General features: G+C 52.2%; 7 protein-coding genes across 7 annotated transcripts; 4 read left to right on the top strand and 3 right to left on the bottom strand.

The window, feature by feature from the left end:
- Positions 1-415: 415 nt before the first annotated feature.
- MOT1 (TATA-binding protein-associated factor mot1) lies at positions 416-6,166 on the top strand (the record flags this gene model as incomplete). Its single annotated transcript, XM_064840905.1, has 2 exons — positions 416-429; positions 484-6,166. The coding sequence occupies 2 exons, from the start codon at positions 416-418 to the stop codon at positions 6,164-6,166; spliced, it is 5,697 nt and encodes a 1,898-aa protein (XP_064691542.1).
- A 368-nt stretch (positions 6,167-6,534) lies between these two features.
- LTS14_008218 (uncharacterized protein) lies at positions 6,535-8,165 on the top strand (the record flags this gene model as incomplete). Its single annotated transcript, XM_064840906.1, has 4 exons — positions 6,535-6,816; positions 6,872-7,248; positions 7,311-8,031; positions 8,091-8,165. The coding sequence occupies 4 exons, from the start codon at positions 6,535-6,537 to the stop codon at positions 8,163-8,165; spliced, it is 1,455 nt and encodes a 484-aa protein (XP_064691543.1).
- A 700-nt stretch (positions 8,166-8,865) lies between these two features.
- On the top strand, positions 8,866-10,197 carry LTS14_008219 (uncharacterized protein; the record flags this gene model as incomplete). The annotated part of the gene is made up of 2 exons (XM_064840907.1): positions 8,866-9,181; positions 9,233-10,197. The coding sequence occupies 2 exons, from the start codon at positions 8,866-8,868 to the stop codon at positions 10,195-10,197; spliced, it is 1,281 nt and encodes a 426-aa protein (XP_064691544.1).
- Positions 10,198-10,325: 128 nt separating this feature from the next.
- LTS14_008220 (uncharacterized protein) lies at positions 10,326-12,609 on the bottom strand (the record flags this gene model as incomplete). The annotated part of the gene is made up of 2 exons (XM_064840908.1): positions 10,326-11,360; positions 11,881-12,609. The coding sequence occupies 2 exons, from the start codon at positions 12,607-12,609 to the stop codon at positions 10,326-10,328; spliced, it is 1,764 nt and encodes a 587-aa protein (XP_064691545.1).
- An 883-nt stretch (positions 12,610-13,492) lies between these two features.
- Positions 13,493-15,250, top strand: LTS14_008221 (uncharacterized protein; the record flags this gene model as incomplete). Its single annotated transcript, XM_064840909.1, has 2 exons — positions 13,493-13,626; positions 13,690-15,250. 2 exons carry the CDS (start codon positions 13,493-13,495, stop codon positions 15,248-15,250), a joined length of 1,695 nt encoding a protein of 564 aa, XP_064691546.1.
- A 268-nt stretch (positions 15,251-15,518) lies between these two features.
- On the bottom strand, positions 15,519-17,158 carry LTS14_008222 (uncharacterized protein; the record flags this gene model as incomplete). Its single annotated transcript, XM_064840910.1, has 2 exons — positions 15,519-16,552; positions 16,612-17,158. 2 exons carry the CDS (start codon positions 17,156-17,158, stop codon positions 15,519-15,521), a joined length of 1,581 nt encoding a protein of 526 aa, XP_064691547.1.
- A 688-nt stretch (positions 17,159-17,846) lies between these two features.
- LTS14_008223 (uncharacterized protein) lies at positions 17,847-19,334 on the bottom strand (the record flags this gene model as incomplete). Its single annotated transcript, XM_064840911.1, has 1 exon — positions 17,847-19,334. One exon carries the CDS (start codon positions 19,332-19,334, stop codon positions 17,847-17,849), a length of 1,488 nt encoding a protein of 495 aa, XP_064691548.1.
- Between the last annotated feature and the right edge of the window lie 1,959 nt (positions 19,335-21,293).

Below are 21,293 nucleotides of genomic sequence, written 5' to 3' on the forward strand. Positions count from 1 at the left end.
GCCAGCAGTAGCGAATCTACAAAATCTCTGCAAGACAGCCAGCTGTCGTTGCCGTTTGGTTGTGTTGTCGAAAATTATGGGTGGCAGCGAGCAAGCAAACGGCAAGATCGACTGCAGGGGATTTACGCGCTAGTGACGGCTAGCGTATTTTGCACGTTTTGCGCGCGAGAACATAAAAGTGAGCTGAGTGCCGCATCCGCCTTCGGCTTTTCCAGCTGTTGCAAGTCCGTCCCTCAGTAGCCCCGACCTTCTGATTGGCCAGCGCTTCGACATCAAGACTTCACAACCACTAACGACAATGGAGTGATGGGTTGCTAGTACGATACGATACGATGAGATACGATCTTTCGAATACTCTCTACTAATCAGTTGCATACTTCACGGCGTCGTTTTCTTATGATATTTATCAGCGACCATGGCACATTCCCGGTGAGTAGCGTTTAAATCTGATGCCTCAGGTTGTCTCGCTAACCACTGGTACAGATTAGATCGATTGGTCACTTTGCTGGAGACCGGCAGTACACCTCTCATTCGTAATACTGCTGCGCAACAACTTGCGGATGTGCAGAAGAACCATCCGGACGAGCTCTTCAACCTACTGACACGTGTCGTGCCGTACCTTCGATCACCATCATGGGATACTCGGACAGCCGCCGCTAAAGCCATTGGCGGCATTGTCGAACATGCCGAGAAGTATGATCCCGATGCAACACTGGACACCATCAAGGATGACGATACGAATGGCTCCCTCAAAAAGGAGGAATCGGACCTCACTTCGTCTCCAGAGCAACTTCAGCTGGCCACCTTGGACGTGGAGGCTATCTTGACCAATGGCAAAGAGCTTCTCGGCAGTGCTGGGAAGCAGTATGATTTCCAGCTGGCTGGTCTTAATGCTGTACAACGACTAGCGCATCAGAAGAAGACACTGACCTCTCGACTTGGACTTGGCGGCGAGTACATTGAGGAGGATCTGGTTACTGAGAAGGATATTGCAATCCGATCGTCATCCTTCTCTGTGCCCTCCCTGCCAAAGCTGAGCACTGATCTGTCACACAACGCCTCAATGGACGCCGAGTATGCCATGAAGTCACCAGACGATGTTCCACCTACGCCATCAGGTGGTGAAATGAGCAAGCGACAATTGAATATGCTCAAGCGTCGTCGCAAGGAAGAATTGAGACGCGACAACAAAAAGTTCAAGTACGACTTTGCTTCTCGACGCGAGAGCATCAGTAACACAAAGACACCCCTTGACGCCGACGTCAAACCAGAGATTAAAGCTGAGCCTGGCGAGAATGGCAACGCTGATTATTTCTCACTCGACCGCAAAGGTGGCGATGACGAATCAAAGATGGTGTCGGAGTTCAAGGGTGTGCCGGCTCAGGAGAAGTCAACTCTGCTTGCAGAAGATGAGGAAGAAGGCAACGAGTGGCCATATGAGCGTTTGTGCGAGTTTCTTACCGTCGATCTGTTCGATCCGCAATGGGAGATACGCCACGGCGCAGCTATGGGCTTGCGTGAGATTGTGCGTGTGCAGGGTGCTGGTGCTGGTCGCCACGCGCACCAAACTCAATCGGGGAATGATCAGCTCAATCGTGCGTGGTTGGATGATCTGGCTTGTCGTATATGCTGCGTCTTCATGCTGGATCGATTCGCCGACTATGTCTCTGACAACGCCGTGGCGCCGATTCGCGAGACTGCTGGTCAAGTGCTGGGTGCTCTTCTCCAACATTTGCCGCCTGCCACAGTTCACGATATTAATCGCATACTGTACCGACTTGTCATGCAGAAAGACCTCAAGGTCTCAAGGCGCATATGGCACGCATGTCATGGTGGCATGATCGGCATGCGCTACCTTGTCGCCGTGCGCACGGATCTGCTTTTCCAAGACCGCTCACTTCTGGACGGCGTTCTTGAATGTGTCGTTAAAGGTCTGGGCGACATGGACGATGACGTGCGCTCGGTGAGTGCTGCAACACTTATTCCTGTAGCAAAGGAGCTCGTTGAAGTGCGCTCCGACGAATTGAGCCACCTCATTAGTGTTGTGTGGGAATGCCTGTCGAGTCTAAGCGACGATCTAAGCGCAAGTACTGGGTCTGTCATGGATCTGCTTGCCAAGCTTTGCAGCTTTCCTGAAGTGTTGGAAGCCATGAAGAAGAACGCAGCAGTAGATCCTGAGCAGTCTTTCGATGAGCTGGTACCACGCCTATACCCCTTCCTGCGCCATACGATTACATCCGTACGTTCAGCGGTCTTGCGTGCTCTACTCACCTTCATGAGCATTGAGGGCGCAGACACAAAAGGCTGGATCAAGGGCAAGGCGCTCCGCCTCGTGTATCAGAATCTACTCGTGGAGCGCAATGAAGGCGTCAGTAAACTCTCGCTCGAAGTCTGGAACGCGCTTTCGGATGACTTGGCGGCCAGGAGTCCAACAGCATTCATGCAAGAGTTCGATCCGCATGCTTCGTCACTCATAAGCTTGACAATACATCCGATCGGTGTTAGTCGGAACCCCATACCGATGGACGCGACTTTGTTCATAAAACCTTCCGGTCAAGCATATGCGCCTTTGGCGTCAGCCCATCACCCCTCCGAGACGAATGGTTCAGAGCCGGCGAAGAAGCGGCGAAAAGCCGAGAAGAAGGATACCACTCCAGTGATGCCAACCCCAACATCGCACAATATCGACGCAGCCATAATGCAAGGTGATGTCGACCTTGTTGGTACAGAAGTCATGGTCAAGACCCGTATTGCCGCTACCCGAGCATTGGGCAAGGCTATATCACTGTCGTCACCAGAGGAGCAGACGGGATTCTATGATCCGAGATTGCTGCCTGGTCTGCGATCGTCTTTTGCCTCCACACAGATCTTCACCGCGATGGCATTGGAAGGGTTTGCTTCCGTCACACAGATCTCGACCGGCCTATCGACAGCTGCGACTACTGAGCTGCGCGCTCTTGTTGAGGACGACAGACCATCTTCATACACGGACCTCACCAACTATCTACGGATCGTCCGAGCGCAATGCCAGCAGCTTCTTAACGCTTTCCAAGAAGCTGCACATGTACCACCAGCCAAGCTTCCGATCATGGCAGTCGTGTGTCAAGGAGAGCCAGACGCCGGCAAGAATGCTTTCTCACTCGCTGATGCCGAGAAGATCCTCACCCACGACTTTGAGAGGTTGCGCAAGAATTTATCGACGATACAGAGGATGTCTTCAGCAGAGGCACTAGACGCCGCAAAGACAGACGCCGATACTGCTTTAGCAACCGCGAAAGAGGCCAAGTCGCGGGCAGATCTACGCATCAGAGCTTCTGCTGCTTCCGCACTTGTTGCTTTGCGCGTGGTGCCCAAGAAGCCTCAATTCACGATCAAAGGCATCATGGACAGCATCAAGGAAGAAGACAACTTCGACCTTCAACACAGGTCTGCGACGGCCGCAAGCAGATTGATAGCTCAACTCGTTGAGAGCGGTAGGCACAAGATCGTGGAGAAGGTCGTCGGCAACCTTGTCAAATTCTGCTGCATGGAGACTGGTGAGACGCCGGAGTTCTATCCTAATGCTAGCAGAGAGGCAGGTATCCTGTCCCTGCAGAAGGATGAGGATATCCAGGATCGACCTGACCCAGCGAAGTATGAGCGAGAGGCGAGGCAGGCTCGTGTCACCAGACGTGGTGCCAAGGATGCTCTGGAGCAACTGTGCATCACCTTTGGGCCTGACGTGTTCGTGAAGGTGCCGAAGCTTCGAGATGTCATTGAGGGGCCGATACGCCAGTGCTTTACTGGTGACCTGCCAACGGATATACTGGAGCCCGAGAATCCTTTCGGCCAGGAGGTTGTTGATGCGCTATCAACGCTGCGGGCCCTGATCGCTACTCTCGATCTTGCACTGCATACATGGGTTCTGGACTTGCTACCTTTCGTCGCCACCGCACTGCAAAGCAAGCTCTCCGTTCTACGCTACACAGCTGCCAAGTGCTTCGCCAGCGTGTGTAGCACCATCACTGTTCAAGGCTACACCATGCTGGTCGAGAAGGTGCTGCCGTCTATCAACAACGCACACGATGTTGTGCAGCGACAGGGTGCCATCGAGTGCATCTATCATCTCATTCAAGTCATGGGTGACGGTATCCTGCCATACGTAATCTTCCTTCTCGTACCAGTCCTGGGTCGCATGAGCGACTCAGACAGCGGCGTCAGGCTGATTGCGACCACTGCTTTTGCTACTTTGGTCAAGCTCGTGCCCTTGGAAGCAGGTATTCCCGACCCGCCAGGCTTGCCGCAGAGTCTCCTTGAAGGCCGCGAGCGCGAGCGGAAGTTCATCTCCCAAATGCTGGATCCGAAGAAGGTCGAGTCTTTCACCATTCCTGTAGCTATCAAGGCTGAGCTGCGCTCGTACCAGCAGGATGGCGTCAACTGGCTGGCTTTCCTCAACCGCTACCACTTGCATGGCGTCCTATGCGATGACATGGGTCTAGGCAAGACTCTACAGACGCTTTGTATGGTTGCCAGCGATCATCACCTCCGCGCCGAAGAGTTTGCGAAGACTGGTGCCGAAGACGTCCGCAAGCTGCCGTCGCTTATCATTTGTCCTCCGACATTGACTGGTCACTGGAAGCAGGAGATACGGACATATGCTCCGTTCTTGAACGCTGTCGCCTACGCTGGGCCACCTGGAGAGCGAGGTAAGGTTCGTTCGCAGCTGGCTACTGCTGACGTGGTCATTACGTCTTACGATATTTCTCGGAACGACGTTGACATACTCTCACCTATCAATTGGAACTATCTCGTGCTTGATGAGGGCCATTTGATCAAGAATCCGAAAGCCAAGGTCACGATTGCAGTGAAGCGTCTTCCAAGCAACCATCGTCTGATACTGTCGGGCACGCCTATTCAGAACAATGTCCTTGAGCTTTGGTCATTGTTCGACTTCCTCATGCCGGGCTTCTTAGGCACAGAGAAGGTCTTTCAGGATCGCTTTGCCAAGCCCATTGCTGCCAGCAGATTCGCCAAGTCGTCCTCCAAAGAGCAGGAGGCTGGTGCTCTGGCCATTGAGTCTTTGCACAAGCAAGTCCTGCCATTTCTGCTTCGTCGCCTCAAGGAGGAAGTGCTTAATGATCTGCCTCCGAAGATCTTGCAGAACTACTACTGTGATCTTAGCGATCTGCAGAAGCGGCTTTTCGAAGACTTCACGCGCAAAGAGTCACGATCGCTGCAGGAGATGGCTGGTAGTGGTGACAAGGAGGCCAAACAGCATATCTTCCAAGCCTTGCAATACATGCGTAAGCTATGCAATTCGCCAGCCATGGTCATGAAGGAAGGCCACAAGCAGTACGCAGCCACACAGGCGCTGCTAGCCAAGGACGGCTCGAGCTTGAAAGACCCGAAACATGCTCCCAAGCTCACTGCCCTACGCGATCTGCTGGTCGATTGCGGCATTGGTGTTGAGACGGCAGACTCAGCCATCCCGTCCGCCGAAGAAGCCGTATCTCAACACCGTGCACTCATCTTCTGTCAGATGAAAGAGATGCTGGACATGGTCGAGTCGACCGTGTTCAAGAAGCTCCTCCCATCGGCAACGTTCGCGCGCCTGGATGGCTCCGTGGAAGCATCGAAGCGACAGGACATTGTCAACCGCTTCAATTCCGACCCGTCGATAGACTGTTTGCTCCTCACGACCAGCGTCGGCGGTCTTGGCCTCAACCTTACAGGTGCAGATACCGTCATCTTCGTCGAACACGACTGGAATCCGTCCAAAGACCTCCAAGCCATGGATCGCGCCCATCGAATCGGACAGAAGAAGGTCGTCAATGTCTACCGTCTCGTCACACGCGGCACGCTCGAAGAGAAGATCCTGTCTCTCCAGCGCTTCAAGATCGACGTTGCGAGTACAGTTGTCAACCAGCAGAACGCTGGACTCGGCACCATGGAAACGGACCAGATCCTGGATCTGTTCAATCTAGGGGAGACTGACCCGAATCTCGCAATCCCTGATGGCAAAGGCGAGGGCGAGACGGTGGATGAGAGTAATGCTGTTGATGCTGAGGGCAATGTGAAGGAGAAGGGGAAGAAGGGCATCTTGGACGAGTTGAGTGAGCTTTGGGATGAGAAACAGTACGAGGAGGAGTTCAACCTCGATGGCTTCTTGAAGAGTATGAAGGCTTGAGTGAGGTAATTGATGCAACTCGAAGCCTGTGTTGTGAATACTTTGATTCTAGGCTAGACATAGGTCCATTTGTGATATGCCTATGGTCACGCCTTCCGTTCATGATTCGTAGTCTCTGGAATACATATGTGCTAGGTGAACGACGGTGACATGACCAGTATGATCAATCTAGTCTGTAACTGGTTGGTGGACACGTGACTTGCACTTTAGCGTGCATTAGCGTATGTATACACGCGACGAAGAGCGGCTACACCGCGATAGCCTACATAAATCGACTTCGACTTTCGTTGCAAACAGAAATAACGATTCGTCACTCACTTGTGGGACCCGCTGCAAGAAACATACTGTCTATATCGGATTCTGTCATGATGAATGGACATATGGCTTCAACCACTGACTACGCCGTGAGACTGGATGGTTTCCGCCAGTCAGATGCTGAGCGCGATACCATGGTCAGCGAACTCTTAGCAGCCTACGAAAAACTAAAGATTCAATACACCGAGAAGTGCGAAGATTACAACAACGAAGTCGAAAGCCGGCGTAAGTATCAGAGGGACGCTAAGCGCTCCCAGCTCGAGTTGTCGGAACAAAAGCAAGCTTCTGGATCGAGCAATTTTGCTTTGGCTATATTGGATGGCGATGGGGCTGTAGTATGTATGTAGCCTCCCTCATATCAGACTGACGCTCATACTGACCAAAGCGCAGTTTCAAGACTATCTGCTTGCTCAGGGCAAAGAAGGTGGTGCAGATGCTGCTCATCAACTCTACACTGGACTACGCAATGAACTCAAGTCTATGTATCCGGATAGCAACACGGCTGACTGGAGCATCCTCGTCCATATTGCACTTAACATGCAGGGTCTAGGCAACAAGCTCCAATCCTGCGGCGTGATCAGCAGCCACAACGATCTCGTAGCTTTCGCCCGAGCTTTTAGTCTAGCTCAACCTTTATTCAACTTCATTGATGTTGGTAGCGGCAAGGAGCGCGCCGACCATAAGATCCGCGAGACCCTACGTCTCTTCTTGCCTAACAACCAGTGTAAGCACATTTGGTTCGGGCCAATGCACGACAATGGCTACTTGTAGGTCGAGTGGCGAGGTGTCGAGCTGCGTAGCCATCTGATGCTGACCCATTGGTACACAGACCTGTATTGGAGCCGTATCGGCTGGACCCCATTATATCGGCACGCTTGACGCTGATCGAGACGATGACTCCTACCCCTGGCTTTCGACAGCTCGGTCTCCGCACAACTAAATTTCCTCGTGTCTTCCGCCCAGATGAATTGCCAGTCAGGTCCTCCGGAGTCACTTCCAGCTTTCAAGCAGCCCTACCGCCTCGGACTGGCACCAATACAAGCGCTGCTCCGTTCTCACCAGCAGCTCGCACGAGTCCTAGCCCAAGTCCTGGCCCATCAGCGGATAATTGGAGATCTTCTAGTTCCTGGGCGACCATTGGGAAGACTGGCGCACCATCCAAGTCAATCGATATCGCTCCAAAAAAGACGCCAACAAGGAAAAACCTCATGCTCAATGCTCATGATGAACGTCTCGACTTGCCATTGCCTGAGCAAGACTCCAAAGCTTACCAGCGCTTTGCAGATAAGGTCAAGTTAACTGGCAATATTTGTAACAATTACCATCTCGTCGGCAAATGTAAGAGCGGCGAGTACTGCGACTATCATCACGGAGAGAAATTATCACCAGGAGAGTTACTTGTGCTGAAGCACAAAGCCCGGTCGCTTGCCTGCACTCAGAAAAGTTACTGCCGGAACTTCAACTGCTTCCTGGGTCATCACTGTAAATATGGTCATGCCTGCGACAATCCGGAGTGCCGCTTTGAGGGAACACATGGCAACATGGATCACGTAAGTCCTGAACATCTCTTCACGCCATGACGAGCTGCTAAGCTCTGACCTCCACGCAGACACCGGCGAAACGTGCTTTCGAAGATGGCACAGAAGAATGGCTACCATCTTATCTTGCCCAGTACAGCACATGAATGGCCAAATGATCCACCTGCTATCCGAAATGCTCGATCATTCGATCTATTTTATAGTCAGCGCATAGCAACCAAGAGACCAAAGACCCATATCCACGACAGCTCTTGGCGATGCACGGACGTATTAATCAGCTAGCATATCACGTAGTGCAAAGGTCTAATATTGTCAGCACACAACATATTATCACAACAATCTCAAGATGTCCATTGCAACAGGAATGGTAGTGCCGAAAGGCAGGTGAAACTTTGGCGTGCCATGCTAATGATGTGTCCGCGGCGTCTGGGCGATTCCGCGTCCGCCAATGCTTGGTGCTTGGTTGATACACTGGCAACCTCCTGCGCCACGGACCTCACTTCAACCAAAGTAATGTGACGAATAAATATGGTGGTCTATGTCTGCTCCTGATCCGCATCGATCTCGACCTCCTTCTTCCCTGCTCCCAACGATCATCTTCTCTGACTTCACTTTCGCTTGGATCGATAACACAACATGAAGTCGATATTACCACCAGCAATTGCAGCATATAGTCTTCTCGCCACTAGCACATTGGCGCAAGTTGTCAAGCGACAGCAAGGTAGCCTACCGCCTGTACGATCACAGAGTTCAGAAGCGACGAGACACTGCTTTCGAATGGACTGACTCCGTAAACAGATCACAACCCAAGGCAATGCCTTCTACAATGGCAATGAACGTTTCTACATGCGCGGCGTAGCATATCAACCTGGTGGCGCTGCCAACGCAGCGGATCCGCTGCTCGACATGGGCAGCCTTCGCAGAGATGTGGAGCAATTCAGGAACCTGGGCATCAATACCATCCGTATATACACCATCGATAACAGTCAGAACCACGACGAAGCCATGCAGATGCTAGATGAGGCTGGCATCTATCTGGCGCTGGACGCAAACACACCAGGATACTCGTTGAATCGAGAGAGTCTGGCGTCGTTGCATGCGAGCTACAACAATGTGTATATGCAGTCGGTCTTTGCCACTGTCGACGCCTTCGCTGGCTATAGTATGTACTGACGATGGAGAGTCTTGCCAAGTATATTGCTGACGAAGCCAGACAATCTCCTCCTCTTCTTCTCTGGCAACGAAGTTATCAATGCTCGCAACAACACCAATGCAGCACCATATATCAAGGCCGTCACCCGAGACATGAAGCAGTACATCGCCGCACAAGCAGATCGTCAGATTCCAGTCGGCTATTCGGCTGCTGATGTGGCAGAAAACATCGAGCCGCAAGCACTATACTTTGCTTGCGGGGAGGACGAGATGGCACGAGCTGATTTCTTCGCGTTCAACGACTACTCGTGGTGCGATCCAAGCTCTTTCACGGAGTCGGGCTGGAACGTAAAGGTGCAGACGTACAGCGATTACAGCCTACCCATCTTCTTGTCGGAGTTCGGCTGCATTACTGGTACCAGGGCGTGGAACGAGATCGAGGTACTCTATTCGGAGAACATGACCAGCGTATACTCCGGTGGTCTGGCATACGAGTATACCTTCGAGCCAAACGGCTACGGGTTGGTCGAAGTCAACTCCAATGGCGAGGTTGTTCCAAATGACGACTTCGATCGTTTGCAGCAGGCTTATGAGCGCACACCAAATCCTTCTGGTGATGGCGGCGCACGCACGGATACCAGTCCACCAGAGTGCCCACCAACTAGCGATGAGTGGGACGTCGATACGGTTAACCTTCCTGTTATCCCGGAAGATGCGCGACAGTATATCACTGATGGTGCCGGTACTGGACCTGGACTTGTTCCAGGGGAGACGAGCCAATGGGCCGGAACACCAAGCGAGACGGAGCCAGATTTGAGTAATGGCGTGACTGTGTCCGAGAGTCCAGCTAATGGTACAACCGGTGGTAGTGGAGGCAGGGGAGGAGGTGCTCAGAGCGATAACAACAGTACCGCTGGTGGCAACAACACTGCCGGTACTGCTAGCGAAAGTGGTGCGGACTACCTTGGAGCGGACACTTTCGTCGTGCTTACTATCCTTGGTCTCGCTGCTAGTATCTTGCTTTAGGTCGTCTCGGATGGCCTGGTAGACTTAGACGGGTTATCTCGGGCATAGCGTGGCAGTACACAGAGTCGGAATCAATATATTTCTTGGTCCCTCCTAGAGAGCAAGACATTGGTCCTTCTTCCGCACCATCACATCTCTACAACGTTTTCATCTTCGTTGACTGTGAAGGCGACCCACCGACCGACACAGCCACCCGAGCGATCTTGCAAGACTTCCAGCACGTTAGCCATCCCAATTGGCCGGTCGTTCCGCCCTCCAGACTTTCCTCCATACACTGCTCGTGCATCAGCTCCCGTCTTGGGCACTGCGTGCATCAGAAGATGCGTGTCCAATCCGTAGCCGAAAGTTCGACCAAGAGCAGGCCGCGACAAGCAGGAGGTGAAAATGCTTGGAGTCTCCTCCTTCGACTGTGCGTAGCTTGTCGTGCCGTTGATGAGAAGCGTGCAGAGGTCGTACGCTTTTGTACTGTGCGAGAGCGAGCGCATGAAGTTGGTCAGAAGTGCTTGCCCTTGCACGTGATTGTTCTTGAGTAGTGGCGTTGCCAATTGAGCTATGTTATCTATGAGCAGAAGACCTAAGCATGGGTCACTCTTCTTCTCACGATCCGGTTGTAGTGGTACAAGCACGTCCATCATTTCTTCTTCCTCTTCATCTTGGCTATCTCCGATCGTGCCTCTTGGGGCGACGGCGCGTGCTTGAGATGAATTCATGCTTCGTGCGTGAGTATCAAGGACTTCCCTGACCTCGCTGACAGCCTCAGTCAGGCCAACAAAGTCAAAGACTTTCATGATCTTCAGCCGGTGCAGCACGTCCATAGCAGCATCAGCATCCCCAGCGCCTTTCTGTAGAGTACGTTTGAGGCGGCCGTGCAGTTTGCGCAGGTCGAAGGACAACGTGCTGTCGATGACCGTGGCTGTTGCGGTGGCGCTACTCGTAAGATGGGACACAAGAGCATGATGTGAGATCTGGGTGGAATCACATCCGTTTTCTGTGGAGATGCAGTTCACACATCCGTACGGAAGACCGCCATCGAGTGCTTCATCTAGCTTGTGGAGTCCTGTGGCTAGTCTCTGGTCCTTGGGCCTCGATGGTAGAGAATGATCCTCGGCCAGCCAGATGGAGGAAGCCAGTATGGGCTCAGCCGCCATAGCAGCAGTAATAGGCTATGTGTATACAGTGGTCGCAGTGCGAGATGAGTCCTCGCAAGGTTGTAAGGATGAGATGTGATGAAGTGACGTTGAGTAGGTTGACCGCATCTTCACGGTGGCAAGCAAACGTGACCCAACGCATAGCTCATCGCGCTGTATGTTATACGATGACGATTCTGATCGTATAGACCACTATTCGCCGTCTCGGCCACAAGTCTTGACATAATGGGATGTCAAGTGAGGTGCGATGAAGTCACGAGACAAAGGTGAGAAGATTGAAGACGGCCGTAACAGCCCCACAGCGTCCCAGAGTGTAGCATCGGCGTCAGCAAGGCATTATGGTCCGCGCGAATGCAACTTCCGGTGTTTCTGATCAGCAACCACACACTGATGAGGGCTATGTATACGATCTGCGACGGAGCAAGTTTGGAGTTCATCTATACTGAAATCATCACATTTCTACAAAGCCCTCCGGCAATGGCCTTCGTTCAAACCAACACGAGGCAGCCTTCGCAAACAGCCCCGGATCCTGTACATTCCACGGATGCCGCATGAGTGCATGCGTATACGCAATCGTCTCAGCATTGCCCTTTCTTCCAGCATCTCGGAACATTATAGCATCAGCCGGCGTATCAGAAGTTGGCAGAATCCCCGCCTTGCCCGCCGCAATAATACACGTCCTCGCAGGCCATGGTAGTACATGCTCAGGTCGTGAGATAGCTAGCATTATCGCCCGGGTACGCTCGGGATGTGATTGCTCAGGATGCGGGTCTCGAATTTCAGCACCGTCCATCAGCCAACGGATGACAGATATCGGGACGACACTTTCAAGTCTGCCCATTGCGAAGGCGACGTAAGAACCGAAACCAGTAGCAAGATTTGGGGGTAAGCATTTCAATCCCGAGATAAACATGCCCAGCACCACGTCAGGGTATGCCGTTGCGAGCTCCACTGCCACGAAAGCGCCTAGACTGAGTCCTATGACATGGGCTTTGCCACTGTGAGCATGCTTGCTTATGAGCTCGGCAAGAAGTCGCGCGGAAAGTTCTTTGCTGAAGGGCTTGATGTCGAAAGACTTGCCGTGAGCTGGAAGATCTGGGAGGATTGTGTGGTAGTTGGGCATGAGTTTTGCTATTGGTAACCAGTCCTGTCCGTCGCCGCCGGCGCCTTGGATGAAGATTATACTGGTCGCTTGTTCGGTGTTGTGCTGACTGTAGTACAACACGGGTGCGGGCGTATCGTTCGCGTTTGCTGCTGACGGCATGTTGGCCGAATGCCGGGAGGTTCAGAGTTTGTTGTGTTCTTCTCAATATGCCTACTTTTTGATAAGTGCTATGGGTCAAGGACACACGACACATCAGGTTTAATCACGGTCCCTCAGCTCAACTGTTGCGCAGGTGGCACGGGTGCGAGATCAGCCGCTCTTCAGCTGGTTTGCAAGGCAACCACTTTCGAGCCAATGTTAGGTCAGATATCATACACTCCTCATGCTGAACATGGAAGGTGCTCAGTAGAGCAGTACTTCACTACATAGATAAATAGTTGCTCCGATGGACGGTCAAGGGAAGATGAGATTCAGAGTCGACGAAAGTAATTCGGCAACTTCGGCACCGTTTGATCCGAGTGGCGTCGTCATTGTTGTCTCGTGCGCAGCCCTAAGAGACACCTTCACTCACTTTCACATGCGCCTGTAGGCTGCTGGAATTTGGTCTCATGAGACGCGAAGTAATAGCTGTAGCAACCATCACAGCAACACTGAATACGGGATCGCGATGGACACAAGCATATCCTCGGGAACCAGTTCGATCGGCTCAAACATCTTTGCCGTAGTCTCGCTGCTGGTGATATCAATACTGGTCTTACTACTCTTGCGACATTATCTTCCCTCACGCACGACTCCTTCCTACCTCCTCGTACCAGTCTTCCTCGCCTTGGCTCTACCCTGTAGCATCATCCTCCTGGTACCTATCGACCTAGCCTCCTCGACCGACTCAGATGATGGACCGTCAAGAGGCGTATGGCTGCCTGAAGCAGTGGTGCTCGTCACCTGGCGCATCACATACTGGCTCACATTCTGTCTAACATGGTTTGTGCTACCGCTGTTAGGAGAGTATTGTGATTCGGGCTTCCGCGAATTCCGGAGTCGCATGCTGCACTCGCTGAGGAGTAATGCGCGATATCAATTGATTACGCTGGGGACGGGAATAGCAGGACTTGTGTATTTCATCCTGCAGAATGGCTTCCATGCGGCTAGTATCAAGGGGTTGGTCATGGCGCTTGCGTATGCTTGGGGTTTGGTATTGGCAATGGGACTGATGGGACACGGCTTGGTCGCGCTACCCAGAAGACTGTTCAAGAACGCCAGCGTGAGCGTTAGACTGCGGCGGCTGCAAGGACTGGCGCCGAAGCTCAAGGATAAGTTGGATGAGGCTGTGGACGAACTTGAAGAGCTGGAGAATACTGTTTGGCAGCTCAAGCAGCGGAAGTACGGCACAAGCGCGGATTTGCAAGAGTGGATCGACGAACTCGCGGACACGACATTGATACCAGACGCGAGGCTTGGCGTTACTGCAGCAGTGAGGGCGACGAACGCTCGGATTCCAGCTGTGCTCACGGAGAGCTACTTGGCTGACATCACACGCAAGCTGAAACGAGCACGGCATAAGAAAGCACGATTCATAGACGAGTGGAGTCATCTGTGTCAAGGCGCGCAAGATGCGCAGACCATATTGGACGCCGCCAACACCCGCAAGCTGGACTTCGGCCGCGAGAGACCAGGATCAAGAGGCCTGCTAGAGCGTCTGAGTTTCTTGACGCCCTCCATGCGATATCAGCTTCATATGAACATCATACCATACCTGCGCATCGGCGCGTCCATATTCTTCGCGGCAGCAAGCATAATGGTGGTATTCAGCGAGGTCGTGAGCTCTTTCGCGCCAAAAGTGTCCATCATCGGCTTGACCGTGGTTCACCATATAAACTCCGATGGCAGCAAGGTCGGTGCCGCGGGTCAACTGATAGCAGCAGCATGGCTACTATATATGGACACCTGCGCACTGTACGCCATCTCCGACGTCAAAGTCTGGGGCAATCGAGCTTTGGTCAAACGGCAGACGTATGCCGAGAGCGCATGCTGGTACAGCTTGCAAGTCGCTAAGCTCACGGTCCCACTGTCTTTCAACTTCATAACGATGCTGCCAGAAACAGTGTACAAAGGCACCGCATTCTACCAGTTCCTCGGCAAGCTCATCAATCTTACACCACTCGGCTCTGGCTTCTCGGCATTCTTCCCATGCTTTCTGCTTGTACCCGTGCTTGCGAGCTTGTTCAACGTGTATGGTCGCTTGAAGAGCGTGGTCGGCTTCGGCGTCCTGGAGGACGAAAGCGAGGAGAACGTGTCTGGCTTCGGCACTGGTGGGTGGCGCGAAGGCAAGGCACTAATCGACAGGGAAATCCAATCTCGTGGAGAAGCATCCACGGTTGGCCTCACGAATCAGGATAGAAGCTCGCTCGACTTCGATCGTGGTCGTCCAGTTGCATCCGCGGCTGCGACTGCCGCGACAGCAGGCATATACACACCACCAATCGGTAGTCGCAGCACCAGAGCTCAGCAGCAGGAGCCCCTGCTAGCCACGCACGTGCAAGAAGCAAATCGGCAATTCAACAGTATAACGAACCGTGAAGAAGGGCCCGAGGATGATGAACCGAGAGCTTTCTATCAGGATTTTGCTGAGCGCGTGAAGAATACATTCGAATCGACGGATAGACCGGAGTGGGTCAGGAATGTTGGAAGTGCTTTCAAGGCGCCCAAGTGGATGCAGAATGATCAGCGAGACCAGAATAGCGGTAACGGGCTGGGTAGATGGTTTGGGGGACGAGCGGAGGACGGAAGGGTGAGATTGTGAGATGTAAGATGAAGAACTTGTACTTTGACTGGGCTTAGCAAGGTGTTGGATGGATGAAGATTGTGGGTTTCTAGCACAGCATGTCTACATATGGTATCAAGGTGATAGTGTCGTCAGTATGCTTCGGTCCTCGATCACGACTTCAGTACCTTGACGAATGCTCTTCGCTCGTGTGTCAAGGCGGAGTATAAGCGGGCGATGCGGTCTGTACAATTCATTGCTTCACTCTGCTTGCTTTTATTAAGCTCATCATCATGATCTATCTCACTCATGCAGCTAGCGGTACCGATCGCTTCTTAAACACAGTATTGAAATCCAACTGCCTCACGAACCACGCATTATGCAGCTTCCACTCAGCCTCCGGCTTCTCCAATTCGACCTCAAAGTTCCGCAAGAACGTAGGCACGAGCTTGTAGATCTCCAGCAGCGAGATGTTCTTCCCAATACATGTCCGCGCTCCAGCGCCGAACTGGAACATAGTAGCTTTCATCTCCTTCAGTCGATCTGGTTTCGCTTCCAACCATCTCTCCGGTCGGAAGACATCCACATCGTTGCCAAAGATCTCGGGACGGCGATGCAGAACCCAGGCGTTGCAGCCGACGATCGTGCCACCGGGTATGTGCTCGCCCAGGATCTCCATACCTTGTGGCGGGACAATACGTTCGAGTATTAAACCTGCAGCAGGATGTACGCGGAACGACTCCTGGATCACGGCGTCAAGGTATGGCAGTTTCTGTGCTTCGGCCCAGCTGACTTTACTGCGTTCTCGTTCGGTAATGATACCGTTCATTGCCGCTTCATCCAGTTCTTCCATCAGCTTCTTGTAGACTCTTGGATGCTTGACGAGATTATAGAAGATACTGCTCAAACTGATAGCCGTAGTTTCCGAGCCAGCGAAGATCATACTCGTGCAAGAGGCGAGGACTTGTCGATCTGTCATGAATTCGGGGTGATCGCGTTGAGCCAGGTTGAACTTGGTGAGAAGATCGATACCACGGCCGTCGGGCTGGTTGACGATACCAGTCTCTCTTATCTTCGCCATCTCTGCTTCTCGCGTCGCGGACTGTGCATTCGCGAAGCGGGTGACGGGGAAGATGTATTTGCTTATGCCTAGCTTTTGCAGCTGGAGCTTGATTGGGTTCTTTTCGAAGAGGAGGTCGAGGAAAGGCTGTTGGCCAATGGGACCTGCGTAGCTTAAGAAGTCGCCGATGAATTTGACGATACCATCTACGTCTTCGTCGCGCTCGACAAAGCCTATTCTTTTGCTCCAGGTCAATTCGCCGACGACATCAAAGGCGAAGACTGTGATCAATAGTGGTCAGTACAAATCGCTCGATGCTGCAGAGGAAGTAAGGACTTACACTGCAGCCACTTCGCGAAGTTGCACACTCGGCCATTGCTCGAGTATCTCTGCTCAGTCTGATCGATGAAGGCGTCTGTGGTACTGTCCACGAGCGGCTCGTACCCGACAAGCGAGGACATGGCGAAAGCGCTATTAATGCATCGTCGGTACTTCGCATGGTAGTCCTCATCCACAGTGCTGAACAGAGACTGCAATCTTTGTCCCTTTGCTACTGCCTGCTGAACCGGATAGAAATCCGACTTCACCATGCCCTTGTTCAGGCCATATATAATCTTGATTGCTCTTGGGTCGGCGAAAGATAGGACATTGGGACCCAGTCGTACAATGTCGCCATGCTTCTTGTGGAGATCGAGATGTGTCTTCTCAGCTTTGCGACCCAATGCGTCGAAAAATCTCCACCAGTTCGTGTACGCTGCTAATGGGTGTCCAGGGTATTTGTTCAGACCATTATGGTACTTGTTACGGATATAGTGTATCACTATACCACTGGCTAGGAGGAGAGGCCAGTAAGTGCGGAGTATAAGAAAGAGCTCGTTGAGCAACATGTTGAATGATGTTGTCTTGAGGGTTGAAGAGAGGGTGGGAGAGGAGAGTGGTGAGGTTCGTGGACGAGAGCAGATGATATTCTTACCTTACCATATATTGTTGGTCCCGTCTGCATTCCCAATTGCCGGTCTTGCGCCTATCTGGTAATGGATCTGAGGTTGAAGAACACGATCGTGTGAGAAATCGCGGCAGTTGACGTGCAGAGTCGAGACGGATTGCAGCCGCTCGGCAGCTCGGGAATCCAGACGATCGAGCTGGAGAACAGCCATTAACGACGACATCGCGATGCCTACTATATATACGTGTACAGTTCGTGAAGTGCATGTTCGGTTGGAGAGAAGCTGTTACGAGGCGGTCGAAAGATCTGTTTCTTGCACAACCGCTCTTCACCACACGCATTCAGATGGCATTGTTATTGTTTGGCAAAGAAAGAACTGCCGGCTGATGCGGAGGCAGGGAAAATCCCCACATCCATCCCACCTTTCCCACGACGACAAGCCCCAGAACCATCTGGTTGCTCGGCCTATATTCGCGGTACATGACTGATTCAAAGCCCTCTAGCCGCTTAGTCCGTCTGGAGAGTTGAGCAGATAGTCTTACCTGACATATCGGACTAAAACATGCAGATGATTCCTAGTCTACTCCTCCCGCGGTCATGGTCCAGCATTGATCTGCGCTGGTGCAGAGCTAAATCACATGCTGTACGTTCACTTGGAAAGTGGAGGTATCACAGGGCGTTTCTTCCTGGGTCAATGACTTCTCTGCAGCATCCACTCGAGTGGAAGTGTGTCTCGTCCTCTGCTCGCGAATTCGTCCTTGTCCTTGTCTGCGTTCTGTAGCAATCGGAACATCAAATCTATGGACATTCGTCCCTCGATCTTGCTTCCATTGTAGTTTGTCCAGATCGTCGTTGGTCCAAGCAGGTCGGGCGCAGCAGGCAATACGTCTTCTAATGACCTTCGTTGCAATTGGCGGCTCCCGCTCGTCTGCGAGGACCACGATCCTGCAAGCAATATCATTTCCCGATTCACGACCCTCCACCGGCCGTAAGTCACGGCAAGCTAGCTTTATGAAGTATAGAGACGTCTTGGAAGTGTCATATAGGCTGCGGTAGGAGGTTCTGACAAGACGCTGCGCCGGTGCCCTGAGCTCCATGTGGACAACACTGTTACTCACGTAGAATTCGTGCTCAGATGACTGACCTCTTTGCACCGCACCACAGCCCTGAAACAGATCCGGGCTTGAGGCCAGGAGGCTTTGTGAATGACATTGGTGATCTTCACACAAGGTGGCCAATCTGGTTTGGTCGAGGAAATGCCATGCGAAGATGGAATCATCATAATCGGATCGCAACAACTCATTTTGTAGCCGTGTAAATGCTCTAGACCCTTCACCATACAAAAGGGGCATATTGATATTTAGTAAGCCAAGAAGACTATATGCAACGTCCTCGAGTCTGGTCGCTTGTCGATTCGCAGCCCAGCTCATCTTCTGGGCGATCGAGTATGTCATGGTAGTCCCATAATCAATGCATTCCGAAGGTATGCCGGCTGCATCTTGAAGAGCCTGGTGAGCATCATGGCCTGTTCTGATCCATCGTACGTGAGTTCCATGCGCCACCAGAAAGGCTGTCCAAGAATCGGTATAGAAGAGTAGCGTTCGTGGCGCGAGTAGCTCCTGTAAGGTCCAGCAGCGCGTGAACCATTTACTGGCCTCCAGCAAGTGCTCGTATGTCTCATCTTTGCTGCAAAATGTCACGTCGACGAGATATACTATGCAAAGGCTAGCACTGCTGTACCATTGCCACATGGAATTGATGGCTTCGGACAATTCGGCACTGCTCTTCTTGTCAATGCAGCACGTATCGATCCAGCACCAGTCAAATCTGAAGGAGTTCTTCCATCGTAGTTTCCGATAAAGCCAGTAGTCATCTTCGCTCGGCAAAGGATTGGCTGCTCTCGCTGCATAGTCCAGAATCTTCTTGTAGCCCTTCCGTTCTCGTATCTCGGTGACTTCGTCAGACAGATATGGCGGAAGCTGTTCAAAAGGCCTCCGAGTCAGTACGAACTCCTCATATGAAACCTCGTCATCTCCCCATCGATGTGACAGGATCACATAAGGCGGAGGATCAACGAATTCCCGGAATTCTAGCGTAGAGGTATTCAATAAGCGCATCTTGATAGTTGGCAGATTTTAGGGAAGCACCTCTCCCATTCGATATCTTGACGTGATATGTCCCGGCACGCGCAATTCAGTCCGCCATGACAGATTTTTAGGTATCTTTCGAGATGCAGCAAGCGTGATCAATCTGGTTCGATCTCTATGATAACAGTGACAGGCCGCCTTCGTCCCCAAGTAGCTTTGAGGGAAGAAGAACGAAGTGTTTTCTTTGGTTACATGTATGCTTTGGCTCATCGTGGATGAAGTGAAGAAGAAGAAGCTCTGGCTGTTGTGGCTTGGAGATCGGCGACCCAGAAATGGATTTTCGGCTAGCGGTACATCACTCACAGTCACAAACATTTGAGAGATTCATGCAGCCCCTACAATATTCTGCGCTCCCTATTTCCGGAATAGATGCATCGATAAGTCGAACAGATATCAAGGATTAGGTTGCACCCAAAGCACAGCACCTTCCCTCTCCTCTGTCCTGTCCAATAAAAGCTCACACCACTGTGGGAGATGCGGATAGAAGCATCTCGTATCACATCTGTGTTGTACTAGCTCGAATGACATGGAAGTAGATTCCAACTAATTATGGGCTCGACCTAAACGCCAACTACCTCGATCATACTGATGCTATCTCATACGTCGCTCAAAAGGTATCACTGTTCAATCAATAAAACAAGTGCTATCAACAAACCGCAACCGTTACTTGTGGAGCGGAAGCTTGTTACGATTCTCCTATTACCTCCAGTATTCCATCTCAGCAGAAGGCTACTTGATCGTGATACTCGCACCCTGAACTGGCACAGAGTGCTATGGTTGCGCATTCTGCTTCACTTCCCAAGCCCTAGCAGATCGTCTACTAGGTGTGCGAGACAAGCGTATTGACCCAGTCGACCGGCTCTGGCATTTGTATGCATGGCGATACCAGGCTGTGCGACATCGAGTCGGTCGACCAACATTGATCCATTGACAGCATTGTCCACAGTAAGCGTCGCAGTCATTAGCTCGTCGAGACTGACGTAGTCCGCGAGGAGACTCGAAGGGCCGTCCAGTGTTTTGACAGATGCCGTGCGTGTACTGCAGATGATACTTTATGGATTAGCGTTGACAGACATTGTTCAGAATGTGACTGACCCTACCCAATAAGTCGAGTCCTTCAGTCTGTGCCAGGACGAGCAGTATGCACACCATCCCTCTCGGTCCACGCCCTCGCCCCTGATCCACGTGGCTGTGTATAAATCATCAGTGTGCCGTACACTCTGTCTCCTGATGATGTATGCCCCAGGCAGCGGGCCTGTTCGTACTTGAGCGTGGGTCGGGAAGAGTGCCAGGAGTTCGGGGACATCGGTATTGGCTAGCAGTGGTGGCTCCGATGCTACTTCTGGCAAGCCATAGGTATCGTGACTTGGCGAAGCCACCAGAGGAGTATAGCGGCAGTGTACGCTAGTAGTCGAACCGCACCTTGCCTCGTCTGAAACTATCGGCCAGCTTGTGCTTCCAGTTGGTGGCGACAGCGAAGACCAATCGTCGTCGGCATAGATGCGTGTGTCCGCGTGGTAAGAGGTTTGCGAACTTGGTATCAACCACCAGGCGGATGAGCCAACTTCTGCAGAAGTCTCACACTGTTGGAACGATTCGTGGTCGTCAAGAAAGTTGATATCAAAGTATTGGTCATCACTGTTGAACGATGAAGAGACGCAGAGGGGAAATGACTCCCACTCGTGAATGTCCGACAACACATCCCCTTCAACGAAGCTTCCATATGGCGCGCTCATAGGATATTAGCCAGTGTCAGACAACAATTGTACAAAGAGGTCTGACCAAGATATGACAGGTCACTCCGTCACGACATCAGGGTGGGTCCAACATATTTGTGGCAGCTCAGTGGAATCGCTGTCTCGGCGTGCTTGAGCCCAGCGACAGGGCTAGACGATGGGCGGTGTCGAAGAAGGCGGCTGTGGCTCGCAT

Source organism: Recurvomyces mirabilis, assembly GCF_035927965.1.
Source record: "Recurvomyces mirabilis strain CCFEE 5264 chromosome Unknown scaffold_24, whole genome shotgun sequence".
Classification (NCBI taxonomy): Eukaryota; Fungi; Ascomycota; class Dothideomycetes; order Mycosphaerellales; family Teratosphaeriaceae; genus Recurvomyces; species Recurvomyces mirabilis.